Source organism: Brachycentrus maculatus, unplaced genomic scaffold (assembly GCF_059751285.1).
Source record: "Brachycentrus maculatus isolate JH-2025_06_01 unplaced genomic scaffold, ASM5975128v1 h1tg000061l, whole genome shotgun sequence".
Taxonomy (NCBI): Eukaryota; Metazoa; Arthropoda; class Insecta; order Trichoptera; family Brachycentridae; genus Brachycentrus; species Brachycentrus maculatus.
In genome coordinates, this window is record NW_028280815.1 from 1,212,725 (window position 1) to 1,234,548 (window position 21,824).

The following is a 21,824-nucleotide window of genomic DNA, read 5'->3' on the forward strand; positions in this document are numbered from 1 at the left end:
CTGACAACAGGCGACGTATGCAAAAGAGCTCAGGATGAAGGACATCGGAAGTATATCGGAAAGTAAACGTAGAAAAAAAGCTATGTCAATTCGTAACATGATTCACGATGAATATTTACAAATCCGATATTCTTTTGAAATATGGTCACCTTACCTTATGAACGACTGATCTGTAGGTACTCCATTATGTCCGCTGTAATATGTACATCGAAGTACTTACCTACAAAGATAAAACAACCTTTTTACTACTATCAACTATTATTATACTGTAGCTTTAATTAATTCCTTATGTTACATTAATTTATATTTTGTAGGTTATATACACAATACATTTTGAAAAAAATAACTCAATGATATATTAATTACAAAAAATCAGGGCTGTTTTTCCATGTAACGCGGTGGAATGGCGTTCCGACATCTTTTTTCATGGATATTTTTTTTTTAATTTTCAAAATCAAGTAGACGAAACTGTGTTTGCGCTTACATAATTACAATCTATTTATTTTTTTTATATAAAATATGGTACTGTAATGAATATTTAAATTATATTTGAATATAATTTTTTTAGTCAAATGCTTGACATGAAGTGAGTTCCTGGACCTTTTTATGCTTAAAAAAAGCCCTGCATAAAATTTATATATATATATATATATATATATATATATATATATATATATATATATATATATATATATATATATATATATATATATATATATATATATATATATATATATATATATATATATATATATATATATATATATATATATATATATATATATATATATATATATATATATATATATATATATATATATATATATATATATTTGAAATCCCCTAACTATTAGATTCATTAAACTCACTCAGCGATCTTTTTTTAAATTAAACTCTCTGGATTATCGCAGAAAATTAGTCAATCGTAGTAAAGAAAAAAACAAGCTGTAATTTTTACACATTTTATATATTTACAAAGTTAAACAGTAATGTAAATACAAAAAAAATCCTTAAGGTAAAAAAATATTTACGTGTTTTGATGCGTACTCCGACTATTTATAAATTATTTTATTTTTTATGAGAATAAAATTGTTTTTATAATTTCCTTTATAACAAAACTGTGGTCTCTGAATTATGGACAAAAATATGGACGTGAAAATTAAATCTAAATTGTCTTAGCAGAGTTTGAAACTAACATCCTCAAATTATTATTCTGAATTCATCTGTAATCCAGGAAGAAATAACATGCTTTTAAAGTGCACATAATAATTTATTACACAAATAATTTGAAAAAATTTAAGAAGTAGGATTCAGGACAAACTTTGATAAGATACTTAAAAAAATTATATAGACTAATTTAATACAAATAAGGTCTTTTTTTGCTTTAAAATTTTATTTTCTCTTAGTTTACGTCAAATTTCGATCAGGTCTTTAAATTCAGTCATTAAATTAAGCACTTAAATAAAAATAAAATAATATCATAGTAACTACAGCCGAAATTAGTTTTAATTTTGAATCGTTTTGGCAAGGCGAAATAATCTCAGATCCTGATGAAAATGGAATAAATTTAGATGTATTCTTATTGAAGATAACGTATTAGAATTTAAAATTTATTTCTTCTTCTAGTGATTGTCCAATTACTGAGGGTTGACACTAAACTGGAATATCTTGAAAGGTCCCAAGAGATGCTGTCCTTATGTGCTGAAGCCAGAATCTCTTCTCTCTCTGTCTTTTCTCTTCTGTTTTCCACATTCTTCAAAATTATTTCCTGGAGAGGCTGGCACCTGTCATGCTTCAAAGTGCATCCAAGGTACTCTAAAACCCTTCGTTTTATCTACGTCATCTTCCTTGTACCACTTCATTCGACATTCTGTCCGTGCGAAATATAGTCACATTATCATGGCCTCATTAGTTTTCTGTCACCTTCCTTGAAGTCCAGGCTTTATATCCATTTACCAGATATATGTTTTGAAAACTCGACAACTCAATTCTATACACACTGATTGAATAATACCATTCGTTATTCTAACAAATAGGGGGTTAAAAATGTTTAAACAACTAAAAATCAGACTTTTCTAGTAGGTATCTATTTACTGACAAAAAAATTGCCTCTAAGTTTGTATTTGACTTATTTCATAAATAATTTGAAGAGCTCTATCATTGACGTGAGTTGATAACCTTGGCAACTTCATTGTGTGAGTATTTTACGTTTTATGTTGAAGCTGATGAAACGACAACGCTCCAACCTATTCAGGTTTCAGAACTCGTGAGTTTTTGGCCAAACACTTGATAACTATTCTTCCCCGACCACCCTACACACTTTATCTCGCTCCTTCTGACTTATTCTTGTTCCCCAAACTCAAAAGACCTTTAAAAGGAAGAAGATTTGAGACCATTATCGAGATTAAGGCAAATGCGACGAAGAAGCTGAAGGACATCACAAAATAAGCATTTTAGGACTGTTTCCAAAAGTGGAACACCGTTGGGATAAGTGTGCGTGTCGGGGAGGTGAATACTTTGAAGGGCACTCAGACATGAAACTTCTTAATAAAGTACATTTTGTTTTATGACATCCGACTACGTATTAATTGAACAGCCCATGTATGTATAAACCTTTCCGATGGCTATATGTTTTGGCATAACTCCTTCTCAATTAATGTCAACCATCATCATACATATAACATACGAGTATTTCATAATAGTTTCAAAGCTTCTCATATTTACAGCGTAACCAATCCAATGTCCTGTATTTCTATATTATTTAGTTTCAAATCATTTCCGTTACATTCAATTGACACTCTTGGCAACTTTGACAGTCGCTGTGCAAGAATCGTAAACTTTTCCATAGGTGATATCGCGGACTTTAAACATTTCACCGAGGACATCCTTGTTCGTCTTTGGCGTAGCTTCGAACGACTTGTCGTCGGCAAACATGTCGACGAAGGAATTGCGAATGCCGAAACGGAACAAAATCAAAAATGGGAAGTAGGCGGTGAGGAACATCGATATTTTAATCTGGAAATTGAAGTAAGTTCGACCGATGAAAGTCACAAGAGCGTTGTCCAAGATGGCCAAGGTGAAAGATATGACGAACCTATCATACCAGTTCAACGTTTGGTATATATCGTCTCTTTCTATGGGTTTTTCGTTGACGATTATCCCGTTATTATTTGCGTTTAGTTCTTGAACCAGTCTGTTAGATTTTAGGGAGTTTAGAGATGCCTTTTTCATGGTTCCGTCTGATGTTTCGCGAAGATTAAATCCGTCCACTCCAACGATGCAATAGGTGTAGTATATAAAAGAGTTGACCGTTATTATTGGCATGAAGTTCCACATGCCTTTGATCAGTTCAGTGACCATGAAGAAGAAGTACTCGGGCGGGTTGCGCAACAGCTGGCAATATCCATCTTTGCAGATTGCTTCTGACACTTCTCTAGTTTCTTGGATAGATGGCCGGCAAATGTTGTATCTGCCAAAGAAAAAAAATATTAAGTTTTTTATTTACCAAGATTAAACATTCATTGATTTTAAGTGAGCAATGAAGTAATTTAGGTGTATAATTTTAGTTGTATGATTTTACTTGTTTAGTTTTTTAAAAATATAAAATGGGTTAACTCAAATCAAATAAAGCGTAGCGTGCGTCGAAGAGGTACTAGGCAAAAATCTGTATTCGCAGTATTTGCACATAATGTAAACTATGCCATGTTCTCTCTGATAGCGCGGCTTCACATGTTAGCCAATGCTATTGATAGTATAGATTTATTTAATATACTGTTATCCACCTTGAAGTCTGTACTTTCTCGGCATTTCTTCTCCACGTTATAATGGATAAATTTAAACGTTGTGTTTCACGCTCTTTCGCTGCTCGCTGATAGTGTGTGAAGTAGACGTGTATTTACCAGTGTTTAAGGCTTGTATTTGTTATTTTATTGTTACTTTATGTTTAAGGCTTTTTGTTTCTCTATTAATGTATTCATTAGTGTATTTTTATATTTGATATTGTATATATATATTATGTTAAAGGCCTTAGCCGTTCAATAAATAAATAAACTTATTTCATAGACCGATATGGTCCGCAACGCAAAAGTGCTCCAAAGAGCAAGAGCAGGGAGACAGTTGCTGACTGATATCAAGGTCCGGAAGGTATCCTATCTGGGCATGTGCTAAGAGGAGAGAATTACAAGCTATTGAATCTAATCATAAAAGGCAAAATAGAAGGTTGACGAGGTGTGGGCAGAAGGCAGATCTCCTGGCTCCGGAATATACGAGATTGGATCAAGACCGTCGAGGCACTGTTTAGAGCTGCCCAAGACATGGACAAATACTATCAAGTCAACGTCATAGGAACCTGACATGACACGCTCAGAAGAAGAAGAAAAATAAACATACTTGTCATCTATTCCCATCATGAATCCGACAGTCCTCCAGAAGTGAAGGTATCCCTCGATGTCCTCTTCACTGCCCTCCTGCATACCGGTCTCCTTCGGCTTCAGAAACCCGAATCCATAGAAAGAGAACTGCGTCAGTACGAGGTCTCTTTGGGAGATGTGGGTCCCACCTTTCCTCTGAGATGTTTTGCTTGCCCTCAAATGTCTTGCGCGAACCGTCATGAGCGATTTCCAAGCACTAAAACAGAAAATGTTCAATTAATATAATCAAAAGGATAATATAAAAGTGCTATATAACCATATCAAGTCACTCCCAGTAAGTGGAATTTTGTGGATGAGCAACAAACTAGTAAAAAGTATAAAAATCCTCTAATACCGAGAACAATTTTGAGTTATTTAATGTAATCACGACTAGTTTCAAAAACCACAAATGTCCTCGAAACTTATCCTCTTTAAAATAACTGAAAAAGTAACTAACTAACTAACTAACCATCACACCGCTTCACCGCAGGGGTAGGTAGAGAGAATAGAGCGCCACACCACTCTGTCCTTGCAAACATTCTTCGCCTCTTCCACGTTCATGCATCTCCTCATACATACCCGCCGATTGTTACGACTCCTAACCTGACCACTTTCAAGTATTTGGCATACCTGATCGTGCCATGTTTTTCTCGGTCTTCCTCCGCTTCTTTTCCCACTAACATTCGCCTCATAAATTTAAAAATAAATATAAAACATTATTTTAGTTTATTTATTTTTGTATACAATTGCAAATCATGACCGATCAAGGTAAAGCCACCTATCGATGGTCTGTCGCCAGTTTGACAATTCTCACTATATCCATGGTCGCTAGGTTGCAATTCTGAATACACCGGTTGGTCAGGAATAAAAATTCGTGAAGTCATTTTCATGTATGTAGCAATCATAAGATTGCCTCATATGACCAAGGATTATATTAAAATACTCGTAATTAGGTATTTTTAAAATGTCAACAACGCATTTAATGAGCCTCTGAATTAAGTAATAACTATTTTATTCCGAATTCTTGAATCGTGTTGAGTAATATATGTATATATTACATCTGTTCAACAATGTCGGCGAACGGTGCTTTCTAAAAAACATGTTTTTAATATCAATTAGCTAATATCGGGATCCGATTTCTCTCTTCACGAACGTTGTGTAGGAATGGATTAGGTAAATCTTTTAATAAATACATGTGTGTGTGTATGTGTGTGTTTATATATATATATATATATATATATATATATATATATATATATATATATATATATATATATATATATATATATATATATATATATATATGTATATATATATTCATTCATTCATTCAAATCCTTATCCGCACCCCAGTGGTGCATAGGGCACTGCATCATATACACGCAGTGTTATATTGATCGTTAAGACATGAAGGAAAGGTGATCAGCCCTCCGTTTCAGGTGCCGGTCCTGGGTAATATTGAATAAATATTAGAGTGAAAAAAATACTTTTATTTATTCGACCCTGAGAATCGAAGCCGGGACCTCCAGTACGATGGCCGAGCCCGTCACACTTATTCCTTACCTTTCATTAACTATTTTCTTTTCAAAACCATATAATTATTTCGACGATTATTTTTTCAATGGATGAAATCAATTATATAAAATGTTACCTGGATTTAGAGAAAATTAGGTTGCGACTTAGCGAATACTGCAGCTGTCCAAATTTAAAACACAGTAAGGGACATTTTTTTGTAGTACGTTTTTTTGCATTTATGGACTAAGTAGACTCTACTTAGTCCAAAAATGCAAAAAAACGTACTACAAAAAATGTCCCTTACTGTGTTTTAAATTTGGACAGCCGACTGGGCCTTAACATAATAAGCAAGGAAAATAATACATGCACCTCCCATCAACAAAAAAAAACAGACTTCCATATTTACACAGGTGATAAGCTTATTTTTATCTAAGTTTGAAGAGGGTATTATCACTCGGGAGGAATATCTTATTTAACATACTCAACCTATAAAGGATTGTGTAAGACTCGTTTTGTATTTATAACAACCGATATTGTCAATATTTTCATTCTTCATTTTCTTTTGCAAAATTCGCCTTCGTAAAAACGATGTTTTCGTAAGTTGGTAACGAATGACGTCACAAAAACGAAGCCACACTACTACTATTACAGCTCTATAAAGCAGATACATAAAGGGATGCACCCCATAACACACCCGACGACGTTTTTCGTTTTATTAAAATATCTAAAGTTTAAACCTTCATATCTCCCTTACTTTTAGTTACCGACAGTCTTGTGATTTTTCATATTAATTTATTAGCCAATAATAAATAATAATAATAAGAATAATATTAGACTCCCATATTCTTCTTCATCTTTGATGAGATGTCAAAAAAAAGAAAATAACTCCTGTAATTGGAGATTATCCAGATTTTGTGAACAAGTATTTGGACACACAAAAAATAGCACACCCAATGGCGTAAAATTTGATGATGTATAGCGGTGTCGATTTTTGTTGTATTAAAATATTGAAAGTTTAAACCGTCATATCTACAGATTTCAATAAGAATCATACAGATAGTCTTGTGATTTTTAATATTAATTTATCAGGTAATAAAACATCATCATGAGAAATCCCTATTGATTGGTCCACTTACGTAGTGCCAGGTTTGAGCTCGTCTGAATACCATGCGTAGATGTGGTTTATGGTGGAGAGGTATCTCCTGTAGGCAGCCATGGGAGTCGAGGACTTCTTGGTGCCCATAAGGATCCTCAGAATGCTCGGGACGGACAGGACGCAAACCAACCCGCATAGAGTGACTCCAAATTGGGCGAAAAGGTTTTTCCAAATGTACTGCTGCCCTCTGTAAGAAATAATAAAATTAAGACAGTTAACAATTAAGTATATTAAGTAATATGCTTTTTAAAAATACGTCACCTTTTACAAAAAGTCCTTCTCCTTAACCCCCCCTCTATTTATTACCCTACCAACCTCTATATGTACCTTTTTTTTTGCTAGTTAGTTTTACTATTCACCTGTCGATGATAACATATCGCTCACTCCTTTCAAGAACGTCATAAATCAAAAATCGACAATTTTTAGTTGTGCGTGCTTTCGGAATGCCCAGAAAATGGACTATATCCCAGCAAAGGCGGCATATTTTTAAGTTAATATTTACCCGCTACAGGGCAGAAAGTGTTGTTTTTGCATTTTGAAGAAAAGGTATTGTTTAATTATTTTTTTAAATATACTAAATATATTTCAAATGGAGAAAAAATCTTCAGGTTTTACCTAAAAAATCTGTTGCACAGTAAAAAGTTCAATAAGTGGCTTGATATTTATTTTTAATACAATATATTATATTTTTAAACTTTAAAAACGTTCTCCTGAATAATCATGTTTTTTGTTTAATCTCTGAATGTTTTTTAATAGTTTTATAACATAATTGTGGAATTGTTTAATTGGCTTTTTTTTGACCTAACTATTTTTTGTCAATGTAATGTAATGTTTATTATTGTTAGTTGTAACTATTGTTTTATATCATTTTTTTATATGTAAGCTGAACAATTCCCGAATAAATAAAATAAAATAAAATATTTAAAAAAAAATTGAACTACCATTATACCTAGAAGAGGAGAATTACACTTCTTTTGGAAATCTTTGGCCCCTTGTCGGCAAGCGGTAAGAAGCATCGTAAGGGATGAAATTTCGTATCCGAATAAGTCATGGTAGTTATAAAAAATTAAGAGGACAGAGTACTGTTCTTATGGATACCTTATTTGTAAAATATTTATTTATCAACGGATAAAATCCTTATAACTGTGAAATCTAGTTTTATTGGGTGTAATTTAATAAAGGTCTAAAATTATAATAACGCTGTTCTAGAATTGCAAACAGATTTGGCTTTCAAGAACTTTTTCGATTGTTGAAATGTGCTTTTTTTAGCTCTTTGGCTAAAAAGTTTGACGTCCACTGTCTTACACTAACTTACTTTTTATATTTCTCTTTATCAAACCACGGGGGTAGGCTTATTTCTAAATCCAAGGGTTGGCAGCTATCGCAGGGCTGGTCATGAGCGACTCCATTAAGAAGCAGATCAATCTGTTCGTTGACTGGTAATACTGAAACAAAATAGAATTATTACTTCCTATTTTGAGAATATAAACAGAATGCCAGAAGACAGACTTCCACGTATCGCCCTTCAAGGAAACCCCGAAGGACGCAGACCCCCAGGCAGACCTCCGAAAAGGTGGAAAGACAGCTGGGAGTCAGCATCCCAAGAGCGTCAAGCGGAGGCACAAACAGATCCTTAGGATCTACAAAAAAAGAAGAAAAGAAGATATTGAGAATACATCAGGTATGGAAATGGTTCTCACATGGTTGCACAAGCTCTTTAACAGGTCGGCTGTCCAAACTCAAAACACAGTAAAGGACATTTTTTGTAGTACGTTTTTTTGCATTTTTGGACTAAGTAGACTCTACTTAGTCCAAGAATGCAAAAAAAAAACATACTACAAAAAAATGTCCCTTACTGTGTTTTAAGTTTGGACAGCCGAGATGTCTAGAGGAGAGTTATATTCTCGTCGATTGGAGAAGGGCAGTTATAATGCCTCTCTACAAGGGAAAGGGTGGAATGTGGGATTCATTGTTCTATCAGTCTATTGAGTGCTGTTAATGGAATGTATGGTATAGAGTGAGAATCTTAACTAGGGACAAAATATGCAATGCCTAGAGAGGATTTATGAATGGGAGAGGATGTACGGATCAAATTTTTGCTTTGCGCAGTGTGTCATTTGCGCAATTTTTGGCAGAAAACTGGAGCCTTTTTTAGAGTATTTGTGAATTTGCAGAAGGTGAATGACCGAGTTGATAAGACGATACCATAAAAGGCATTATCTGAGTATAAAGTAAGCAGTAAATTTATCTAAGGCATTGCAGCCTTGTATGAGGATAGCACTGCATGCATTAGGATAAATGGTCAATTTATTTTCATCTTGGTTTGGCATTTCTTAGGGTGTTAAACAGGGATGTGTAATGTCACAGTGGCTGTTTAATCTATACATGGATAATTGCATATGTTTATATATATATATATATATATATATATATATATATATATATATATATATATATATATATATATATATATATATATATATATATATATATATATAAAAATACATATATATACATATACATATACATATATGTGTGTGTGTGTGTGTGTAAACATATGCAATTATCGTGATAATACGATTGCTTTTCACGTAGAAATCATTAAAATATTTTGTATGCAAACGCCTTTGTATTAATTTTATAAAGCTCTTTTACATATTAAAAAAAAACAGGTTTTTATAAGAACAATAATTTAGTAATCGCGATTCGATGATTGCAAAATTTTATGGTGATCATTAAAATATTCTGAATAATGATTAAAATATAATAATTAAAAAATATCTGCAAGATACACTTGTTTTTTTATGCCATTGTTTTATTATTGTTTAATTTTTTGGTTATTACATTTGGCTACCATGCTGGAGGTCCCGGGTTCGACACCCAGGAGGGTCAAAATGAACATGAGTGGCTTTTCGCTCCTGTATTTTTTTTACCCTGGACTGGTACCTGAACCGCAAGACTAATCACTTTGCCTTCATAAAGATCAAATTAACATAACATAAATTATCATGACTCAGTGCCTTATGCACCATTGAGTGCGGATAAGGGTCAATGTGAGTGGTATTAGTAGATTATGTACCGGCACAATTTAAAGCAGGAAATACTTTGAAAAAAATCGTTTTTCTGTATGACGTGAAGTTTTTTCTGTGTGTTCGACAACAATGTTTTTTCGTTGGTGATAATGGTATTTAGTAAACTTTTCCTTGTTTAAAATTTCATGAATAGGCCTGTTTTAAAACTATTGGTAACATTTTAAAACAACAAGGAAAATATGTGTGTGTGTACCGTTTTGATCCATTTTATCTCAGACTTTTTCCCTCTACCCATAAATTTTGCGGTGATCCGTTCATTATCGGTTTTCGGTCGCACACTTAAGTAGTGGAAATCTATCTATCTCTGTCATTGTCAAACAGTCGTGTATTTTATTTTTTTGTTTACGGCTCAATGTGAAGCGACCTTACTGTAATATCGGCAGGTAGTCACTTCTCACTATATCCGTGGTTCCCAGGTTGCAATTATGAATACTATTTTACATATTCATTCATGATGTCAATTGCGTGTGTGTGTGTGTGTGTGTGTGTGTGTGTGTGTGTGTGTGTGTGTGTGTGTGTGTGTGTGTGTGTGTGTGTGTGTGTGTGTGTGTGTGTGTGTGTGTGTGTGTGTGTGTGTGTGTGTGTGTGTGTGTGTGTGTGTGTGTGTGTGTGTGTGTGTGTGTGTGTGTGTGTGTGTGTGTGTGTGTGTGTGTGTGTGTGTGTGTGTGTGTGTGTGTGTGTGTGTGTGTGTGTGTGTGTGTGTGTGTGTGTGTGTGTGTGTGTGTGTGTGTGTGTGTGTGTGTGTGTGTGTGTGTGTGTGTGTGTGTGTGTGTGTGTGTGTGTGTGTGTGTGTGTGTGTGTGTGTGTGTGTGTGTGTGTGTGTGTGTGTGTGTGTGTGTGTGTGTGTGTGTGTGTGTGTGTGTGTGTGTGTGTGTGTGTGTGTGTGTGTGTGTGTGTGTGTGTGTGTGTGTGTGTGTGTGTGTGTGTGTGTGTGTGTGTGTGTGTGTGTGTGTGTGTGTGTGTGTGTGTGTGTGTGTGTGTGTGTGTGTGTGTGTGTGTGTGTGTGTGTGTGTGTGTGTGTGTGTGTGTGTGTGTGTGTGTGTGTGTGTGTGTGTGTGTGTGTGTGTGTGTGTGTGTGTGTGTGTGTGTGTGTGTGTGTGTGTGTGTGTGTGTGTGTGTGTGTGTGTGTGTGTGTGTGTGTTGTGTGTGTGTGTGTGTGTGTGTGTGTGTGTGTGTGTGTGTGTGTGTGTGTGTGTGTGTGTGTGTGTGTGTGTGTGTGTGTGTGTGTGTGTGTGTGTGTGTGTGTGTGTGTGTGTGTGTGTGTGTGTGTGTGTGTGTGTGTGTGTGTGTGTGTGTGTGTGTGTGTGTGTGTGTGTGTGTGTGTGTGTGTGTGTGTGTGTGTGTGTGTGTGTGTGTGTGTGTGTGTGTGTGTGTGTGTGTGTGTGTGTGTGTGTGTGTGTGTGTGTGTGTGTGTGTGTGTGTGTGTGTGTGTGTGTGTGTGTGTGTGTGTGTGTGTGTGTGTGTGTGTGTGTGTGTGTGTGTGTGTGTGTGTGTGTGTGTGTGTGTGTGTGTGTGTGTGTGTGTGTGTGTGTGTGTGTGTGTGTGTGTGTGTGTGTGTGTGTGTGTGTGTGTGTGTGTGTGTGTGTGTGTGTGTGTGTGTGTGTGTGTGTGTGTGTGTGTGTGTGTGTGTGTGTGTGTGTGTGTGTGTGTGTGTGTGTGTGTGTGTGTGTGTGTGTGTGTGTGTGTGTGTGTGTGTGTGTGTGTGTGTGTGTGTGTGTGTGTGTGTGTGTGTGTGTGTGTGTGTGTGTGTGTGTGTGTGTGTGTGTGTGTGTGTGTGTGTGTGTGTGTGTGTGTGTGTGTGTGTGTGTGTGTGTGTGTGTGTGTGTGTGTGTGTGTGTGTGTGTGTGTGTGTGTGTGTGTGTGTGTGTGTGTGTGTGTGTGTGTGTGTGTGTGTGTGTGTGTGTGTGTGTGTGTGTGTGTGTGTGTGTGTGTGTGTGTGTGTGTGTGTGTGTGTGTGTGTGTGTGTGTGTCAACGATATACCGAATATCGAATAATAACCAAAATAATTTATTTTTTAAGTAACATATTCGCAATTATCATCGGTATCCATCAAATTTTAATTTGCGATCAACCGGTCAGACATCCTTGGTAAACGGTAATAAATTAAGATTCAGCTGTCACGCGAATCACGCTGTCACGTCTCCAACCTTTTTTTGTATTCAAAACAACATTTTCCATCTCAAAATGAAGTTTCGGCATTCTTACATCCGCTTTTACAACAAGTATTTATGATAATAAAACGTTTATAATTTATTCTCAACCTTTCCACACCGTGTGCTGAATATTTTGCCTCAAAATATTTGGCTAGTAAGGTCGAAAGGACTTATTTAAATATTTATTTATATTTTCCGATTACTTAGGTACTGTAATTAATTCGTTTTTATCTTATAATCTAACAACACTGGTCCCGGCAATTTTGTTAAGTGTACTTTGCTACGCTAAAGCTGAATAACCACAAATTATACATTTTTTTTAATTTAAAAAGTGTTCTGCCGATAAAACAGAATGCGACAGAGAAAAACCAAGATGGCGACGTTAAGTCAGTTTTTGAGAAATACTTGATAAACTTAAATGTCGTTTCTTTGTTTTTATAGAGCAAAACGAGTATTTTAGCTCTGATATTATAATATTAAATTTAACGTATCTTATTTTTACTATCTTTTTTTTAACCCTTATCCTCACCCAACGATGCACAGGGCGCTCACTGCATTGTGGCGATAAGGTGTTATCTCGATCGTTAATTACATATTAAATCAATATAAGAGTGAAAAAAAAAACAAAAATATTTAAACCCCTCGGGAATCGAATCCAGAAGCTTCAGCACAGTAGTCAAACATGCTAACTATTATACTACACTACGACACACAACACAACACACACAAATATATATATATATATATATATATATATATATATATATATATATATATATATATATATATATATATATATATATATATATATATATATATATATATATATATATATATATATATATATATATATATATATATATATATATATATATATATATATATATATATATATATATATATATATATATATATATATATATATATACATATATATATATATATATATATATATATATATATATATATATATATATATATATATATATATATATATATATATATATATATATATATATATATATATATATATATATATATATATATATATATATATATATATATATATATATATATATATATATATATATATATATATATATATATAGGCAGTAAAATAGATCATTTCAACTCCAATATTTACACCTTTTATTTCTTCAACCCATGTATAGATTAAACAGCCACTGTGACGTTACACATCCCTGTTTAACACCCTTAGAAATGCCAAACCAAGATGAAAATGAACCATTTACCCTGATGCATGCAGTGCCATACAAAGCTGCATTGCCTTGGATAAGTTTACTGCTTACTTACTTACTTTTTATAAAACTAGCTTATTTTTTTCCATGTAAGACTTCAAGTTAAAATTAATTTAAAAAAACCCGCTGATAAAGTGCTAGACTTTTTATGTTTCTCAAGTCAAAAAAAGTATCGGAGTAGAAAGGGTTATAACTTAAAACCTGATAAAACACACCATGATAGGATATTACTTAATACGAGTCTCTAACAATGTGGGAAATACAAGTAGTAATAAAATATATTGCCGGTATACGGAAAACCACTCCTTGAAATATTCTATTTTTATCTGAAACTAGCTGGCCAAGCGTTGCTTTGGCTCAGTCTGGTTAAATGGAAGTAAAGAAAATAAGAGTAAAAAAAATCGCGTATTCGAATGCCACGTTGTGTCAAAAATTCAAAGTAACTTTATTCAAGCATTCAATGAGTAACTCGAGGAGTTTTAAGATTTTGACCAAACGAATATTGACGCTTTTATTTATATAGATGTTTATAAACACGGGCGCATTTCAAAGGGCAAAATTTCAAAGCAATCGGTGAATAATTTTAGGATGAATATATATATATATATGTGAATATAGGTGAATATATATATATATATATATATATATATATATATATATATATATATATATATATATATATATATATATATATATATATATATATATATATATATATATATATATATATATATATATATATATATATATATATATATATGTATGTATATTGTTGTTACGTATAACAGATGGCGCTGACACTGGGGTAAAATAACTTTTAAATATGTTTTTCCATGTCGTCGGTAAAAGAAAAATGTCGCAGATATATAAAAAAAAACACGGTATCCGCATAAGCAACGAGTATTGCGTGTGTCTGTTACGTTCAATAGATGGCGGTGCCACTGCGGTAAAACAAACTTCAAAAATATATGTTTTTTACCTGTCTCGGGTAAAAACAACTGACGCATAAAAATGCTCGCGTATTCGATTTCAAGGCAATCGGTGAATAACATTGGGATATTTAAGATTTTGAACGAACGAACATTATTATTTATATGGATAAAAAACAATAAAGTACAAGATTAAGAAGAGTTCTTTAAGGTGGTATGGACATGTGGAGCGAGTGGATAACGAGAGTATGACTAAGAAAATAAATATGGCGAACGTGAGCGAACAGAACGAGGACAGCGGAAAAAGACTTGGCACGATCAGATCAATCAGAACCTAAAATCTGGTGGTGTCAAAAGTCTGCGATATCGGAGGGCATGTCTGACTAGATGTGTGGATGTGAAGGAAGCGAGGAGTGTATGTCAGGACAGAAGAGTGTGGGGTTCTATCATCTCTACCTACCCCTGCGGCGAAACGCCGTCATGGTATTAGTAGCAGTAGTTTATATATTAATTTTTAAATCAAACGCAGATTTTTTTGAGTCTACAAAGTTGTATTTTATTGTTAAAAAACACATAAATTAATATTATGACAATTGTTTCGCCTAGTTATGGCATGTTCAAACGAATGTCATAACTAGGCATAGAAAATGCGAAAACTAGGAGAAACAATTGTCACAATGTTAATTTTTATGTGTTTTTCAACAATAAAAGACAACTTAGTAGAATAAAAAGCTTCTTTACATCTCACCGATAGATGTCTCTAGTGAAGTTCTAGTGATTCAAGAACAAGGTTTCTAAATTAAATCATATATATAGAACTTCCAAGAATTTGAGTAGTGTGGTTGTCAATGATGGGTAGAATTGGTGAATTTTACACGTGTGTAAAGTGATCACTTAAACCAGCCTATGACGGTCGTCAGCCCCGTAAATGCCCAGACTTCCATATTCTTCTTCAAATTTGATGAGATGTCAAAACATAATACAACTTAGTGAACTCAAAAAATCTGTGTTTAATTTAACAATTAATACATAAATTAAAATGGAGCCCCACAAATTAAACGCCAAATAAATAAATAATATATTTGTAGTAGTATTTGATGAGGTGTTTTATTATCATCCATATATATAAAATTATATTTATACGCAAGTTCACGCATTCAAGTAGTCAAAATTATTCCATTTACATATTTTCTCGTGTCATATATTCATATTTTATATCTCCATTTATTAAATTGATACTTGAGGATAATTTTATTGAGGGACATTGCCCACCGATAAAATACGCATGCGTCCATTTTTATAGGCTTAATATTTTCAGTCAATGTGACCAGTGTTTTTTACTAAAAATAACATTTATTTCAATTTAATTCATTGATTTTTTAATAATAAAAATAAAGTAAGGTGCTTTACAAACACGTGTGTATTATTTTTAGATTTTTTTAGTATTATTTATTTATAAAAATATAATATTTAAATCAAGGAGGAATAAATAGATAAATATGTTTTCATACGTGAAAAATTCAATTCAGTATAAAATATGAGACCATTTTTTATCGTATTTTTATTTTTTTGTACATTTATTATAAACTAACTAACTAACTAACCATCACGCCGCTTCCCCGCAGGGGTAGGCAGAGAGAATAGACCGCCACACCACTCTGTCCTTGCAAACATTCTTCGCCTCTTCCACGTTCATGCATCTCCTCCCGCCGATTGTTACGACTCCTAACCTGACCACTTTCAAGTATTTGGCATACCTGATCGTGCCATGTTTTTCTCGGTCTTCCTCTGCTTCTTTTCCCACTAACATTCGCCTCATAAATTTGTTTTACCGTTCTTTCGTCACTCATTCGTTCCACATGTCCAAACCATCTCAACACACCTTTCTTAATTTTATCGATAATGCTTATCTCAGCTTTGCATTCCATCCTTATTTCACTATTCGCACATCTATCATACATCGTTTTGTCGCACATTCTTCTGAGAGATCGCATTTCGACTGCATTTAGTCTACTTTCATCCTTCTTTTGCCAACTCCATGTTTCACTTCCATACATTAGAGTTGGAACCAGGACTCCGTTGTGCACTGCCAGTTTAGCTTCCGCTGATAGGTTTTTATTTGCTATAACTGATTTCAGTGCACCGTTCACTTTGTTCCCAGCATTCACTCTCCTTTCTATATCTTTATCAATCTTCCCATCCCTAGAAACATACTACCCAAATACACGAAATCATCTACCTGTTCCAGAATCTCTCCGTTTACCAATATTTCACATTCAGATCTGCATTCTTCTCTTTCAAAAACCATAATCATTATTATCATTTCACCGTAATATGATTTATTATGTTTGTTTGTCTTTATTATCATTAAATGATAAAAAATAAATTTTATTATGATTGATTCGTAGATTCACGTATATTCTATCAATTATTACATTTTATTTATCTTTATTTTCATTAATTTTTAATTATTTAATATCATTTAATCGCAGTATCATTTATTGGTCAATCATTTTTTGTTTTGTCATTTTTCATCAATCGTCATCATTTCATCGTAATATTATTTATTATTTTTGTAAATAATATTATATATTGATCGTAGAATCATTATTACCTTTTTTTATATTTTTAAAGCAGACTGAATGCAGTCGAAATGCGATCCCTCAGACGAATGTGTGGCAAAACGATGTTTGATAGATGTTCGAATGATGAAATAAGGAAAGAATGTAAGGCCGAGATAAGCATTATCGATAAAATTAAGAAAGGTGTGTTGAGATGGTTTGGACATGTGGAGCGTATGAGTAAGAAAGAACGGTTAAACAAATTTATGAGGCAAATGTAGTTGGAAAAAGAAGCAGAGGACGACCGAGGAAAACTTGGCACAATCAGGTATGTCAAATACTTGAAAGCGGCCGGGTCAGGAGTCGTAATAATCGTCGGGTATGTATGAGGAGATGCATGAATGTAGAAGAGGCAAAGAATGTTTGCAAGGACAGAGTGGTGTGGCGTTCGATTCTCTCTGCGGGGAAGCGGCGTGATGGTTAGTTAGTTAGTTTTTATATTTTTAAAATAAAAAAAATATAAATATTTATTATCATTTAATCGTAGTATCATTTATTTATTTTTCTCGCTTAATGTGCCTATGTTTTATAGCCTTTTCCTACCTATAAGTGTGTTTACTCTTTATGTTTAAATTTACCATGATTTCATGTGATTCTATAGTGAAAATTCTAAACAAAAACACTCGCTATCTCGTAAGGCAAATGAGTTAGTAAGTTAGTAATAAAAATACTTAGGTGCATGATTGAAGTTCTATGACACTCGCCTTATAATTAATTATTATTACCATACCACAAAGTTAACAATGTTTTTAATATACAAAATATGTAGCAGTTCTATGAGTTCACTTAGCGAGTTTACATAAGATATCGCTCACACCTTTCAAGAACGTCATAAACAAAAAAATGTCAATTTTCAGTTGTGCATGTTTTCGGAATGCTTAGAAAATGTACTATATCCCAGCAAAAGTGGCATATTTTTAACTTAATATTTACCCGCTTCAGGGCAGAAATTATTATTTTTGCATTTTGAAGAAAAGGTATTGTTTAATTATTTTTTTAAATTTACTAAATATTTTTCAAATGGAGAAAAAACCTTCAGGTTTTACCTAAAAATATCTGTTGCACAGTAAAAAGTTCATCAAGTAGCTTTATATTTATTTTTAATTCATTGTATTTATTTTTAAACTTGAAAAACGTTCTCCTGGAAAATCAAGTTTTTTGATTTATGACGTTCTTGAAAGGAGTGAGCGATATGAGTTATCACTGGATATAATATGTAAAATTTTAACTTACATGTTGGCTCCATTATTGTGAATTTACTGCTTGTGACCTGTAAATTAATGTGTCATCTAGCTGTCCGCATGGATGTCACGAGAGCATTATTATACCTGAAAACATATAAAACATATGTTTATATAAAACATATAAAAATATAAAAAATTTAAAATATGGCTCATACAACATACTGAACTCAGTGAAAATAGTACAGAAAACCATAATTAAAGTTGTTTTGAAAAAAAACATATATCCAACAAAATTATTATTTAAAATATTTCAAGTCCCAAATATAGAATCCATTTATAAAAAAAAAACGCAATTTTTCAAATACGAAAGGGTGACAACTATTTAAATTTAACAAAAAATTTATCATCGAGATTCTCAAACGATTTTTCTACTCCAAAGTGCAACACCAAGCAATTTCAGCAAAACTTCAAATATTTGGCAATCAAACATTTCAATAAACTCCCTAAAGAAATTTTTTTAAAAGATGATATAAAAATACTTAAGAAAAAAATTAATGCTCTATACATTTAAGTCTTGAAAAAATATACAAAAAAACTATTATATCTTTTATTATATAACATTAAACCACGAGTGTAAGTCCCTCTCCAAGCACAAGAGCACAATCTCTTTTATGGAGAGGCACAGCGAATCGAAATATAAAAGTTCTCCATATGTATAAATGATTCAAATGTATTATGTTATAAATAAAAATATAAATATATTAAATGAATTAAAAAATAAAATTAAAAAACTGCATTTTTGGTCTTGTTCAAAATCGGTGTCGAATCCACACAGTTAATGACCAAGCACTCACACATTCACGGATTAAAATCTAATCAGGTAATCTTTCACTGGATTATCCTAACTGCCTTTAAGGGAGGCCTGTATTTATTCAATGGCAGGCGCCGGGGTAGACGCTCGACGGCGAAACTGGCGACGCGAGTTCGATTTCCACCTATTGCAAAATAAATTCAAGACAGACTTATTTTCAATTGGTCTGGGTGTTTGTGATGATTTTTCACATTTACCTTCCCTATCCTCACTATCCTACTTGCAGACAAGCCTCTAAAAGTAGAGGCATTGCGGTTTATTTAAAAAAAAAAACAGTATAATTAGGTACTCTCGTCATTAAATTTAATGGGCAATGTGCATATATTTTTTTCAAAAAGAGAAATATTTGTGTTTTTATTATTCACACAAATATTTCTATTTCATACTATTTCTGTGAGCCTGAGCGGCTCATTATTAGAAATAGGTATCAAATTATGGTAAAGTGGGTTCGAACCGAGAAACTCTGACTCAAGAGTTCGCGACACTAACCACGGAACCACAATTCGATATTACATATTACATGTCATTGAAAATTGGAACACAATACAAAACAGCTATTCATAAATCGATAATGGAAGTGGATAGAATTGGATCGCATCATTCAGCCATGTTGTATTACACTGAATAAACAATTATCTTTCATTGTAATTTCATAAATAAATATTGAAAAATGTGCCCCCGGCACAGGAAAACTCAGTGAGGGCGCATTATTGTAATTTTTTATTATGTATGTGATGAAAAAACAGTATAAATGATCAGTATATACCTAAACAAACGGTCATTTGTTAAATTAAACGGCAGGGAATTTGCAAAAGATGAATAAAACATTAAACATTATTTTACTGTTTAAAAAAAGATTTTTTAAGCAGGTACTTTTTCCATTAAATCTGGCAACTTAATCAGTAATGTACACATACATGAATGAATGCTTAATATACCTATACCTTAACACGTGGTCAGTTATGAGATTGAATGATAAATAGAACCTATGTTCTATTTATCATTCAATTTATGTTCCTATGAATGGAATGTTATTGGGAAACTACTGACAAAAAATTGTACGTCATTTTGTTGTTTTAAAAAAATCTGTTCACAGTTTTTTTACCTCTAGTTTTTTTTATTATTTATACTGCCAAATAAATAATTTTAAAAAATGTTCACAGTTATTTTACCTCATTTTTTTAAAAATTATTTATACTGCGAAATAAATAATTTTAAAAAATGTTCACAGTTATTTTACCTCTTTTTTTAAAATTATTTATACTGCCAAATTAATAATTTTAAAAAATGTTCATGGTTATTTTACCTCTATTTTTTATTATTTATACTGCCAAATAAATCATTTTAAAAATGTTCAGTTATTTTACCTCTATTTTTAATTATTTATACTGCCAAATAAATAATTTTAAAAAATGTTCACAGTAATTTTACCTCTATTTTTTTTAAATTATTTATACTGCCAAATAAATAATTTTAAAAAATATTCACAGTTGTTTAACCTGTAGTTTTTTTTATTTCTTATTTTTTTTAGATGATTTATACTGCCAAATAAATAATAACAAAAACTAGAAGTAAAATGACTCTAAACAGACTGTAACTAAAAATATGGTCAGTAATAAAAATAAACCGTCTGAATTTACATTTTTAAAATATCAAAAATTCGTATCTACTGAGAAAAAAAACTTTTTTAAAAAGATTTTTATAAGTAGGTTCTTTTGTCAGTAAATTAAAAAAAAAAACGATATTACTGTATGTGTGTATATATATTTTACTATATTTGTGAACATTATCTTTGCTTCTAAGAGAAATATTTATGTTATTATCCCATGCGAAAAAAATCATACGGTTTTTATAAGAGTAAACGGTCCGTTATTGAAAATAGTAATCAAACTGTAATTGAGTGCGATCGAAGCCACAATTTATGATTAAGAATCCGGAAATCAACCACGGAAATCGACTCAATTTTTAAATATTATTTTCGAAAAACGTCAATTTTAAAATGTTCATTTAAATTTTTTGTAATATGCATTTTTACACTACCTTTTTGATACTTTATAATAACACTTCACTTCATCCAAGGTTTAATTTTAGAATTAAAATTAGATAAAATTATATTTTTTCATTGATCACAACCGTCTTCGCTGAAAACTTTCAATTCACAACGCATACGATTAGTTATTAAAACATATTTATATGTCACTATGGTCTGTTTTTTTGTTTTTTTAAATATATTATTTTAATTATTGTTAGCAATCCATTCTTTTTTATTTACGTCAATTTCGCACGTGTTTCTCCACGCAGTCGCGTTTTATAACTATCTAGTATTTAGGTTACAGACATCACCAGTTGGTATAAGTATGTACTTTCTCTTTTAATGCTCTTGCGTCCGCTCGGACACGACTCCATGGAAAGAAAGAGCGATTTCATAAAAAAGAAAAGATCAGACACACATTGTTTAAACAAGCTCCTTCGAATACTTGACGACTTTTTAAGGATGCTGCATTTTCCATGTCATGGGTTTTCAAGATCTTGATACGTCAAGATCCCAGTTTGATTCTCAGTGGAAGCAATCGGAAAAAAGTGAGGTTTTTTGTAATAATATCGATTTTTGTTGGACTGTAGGGTATCGACCTTT

General features: G+C 32.5%; 1 protein-coding gene across 1 annotated transcript; it reads right to left on the reverse strand.

The window, feature by feature from the left end:
- Positions 1-948: 948 nt before the first annotated feature.
- Positions 949-21,508, reverse strand: LOC148311526 (uncharacterized). The gene is made up of 6 exons (XM_088256472.1): positions 21,230-21,508; positions 18,368-18,462; positions 8,395-8,524; positions 7,060-7,266; positions 4,390-4,626; positions 949-3,469 (listed from the first exon to the last, which is right to left on the reverse strand). Exons 2-6 carry the CDS (start codon positions 18,378-18,380, stop codon positions 2,788-2,790), a joined length of 1,269 nt encoding a protein of 422 aa, XP_088112598.1. The 5' UTR covers positions 18,381-18,462; positions 21,230-21,508; the 3' UTR covers positions 949-2,787.
- Between the last annotated feature and the right edge of the window lie 316 nt (positions 21,509-21,824).

Coding starts and splice junctions, on each gene's coding strand:
- LOC148311526 (XM_088256472.1), bottom strand. Junction 7,267..8,394: donor GATAAAGAGAAATATAAAAA/GTAAGTTAGTGT, acceptor TATTTCTTACAG/AGGGCAGCAGTACATTTGGA. Junction 4,627..7,059: donor GAGCTCAAACCTGGCACTAC/GTAAGTGGACCA, acceptor TTTCTGTTTTAG/TGCTTGGAAATCGCTCATGA.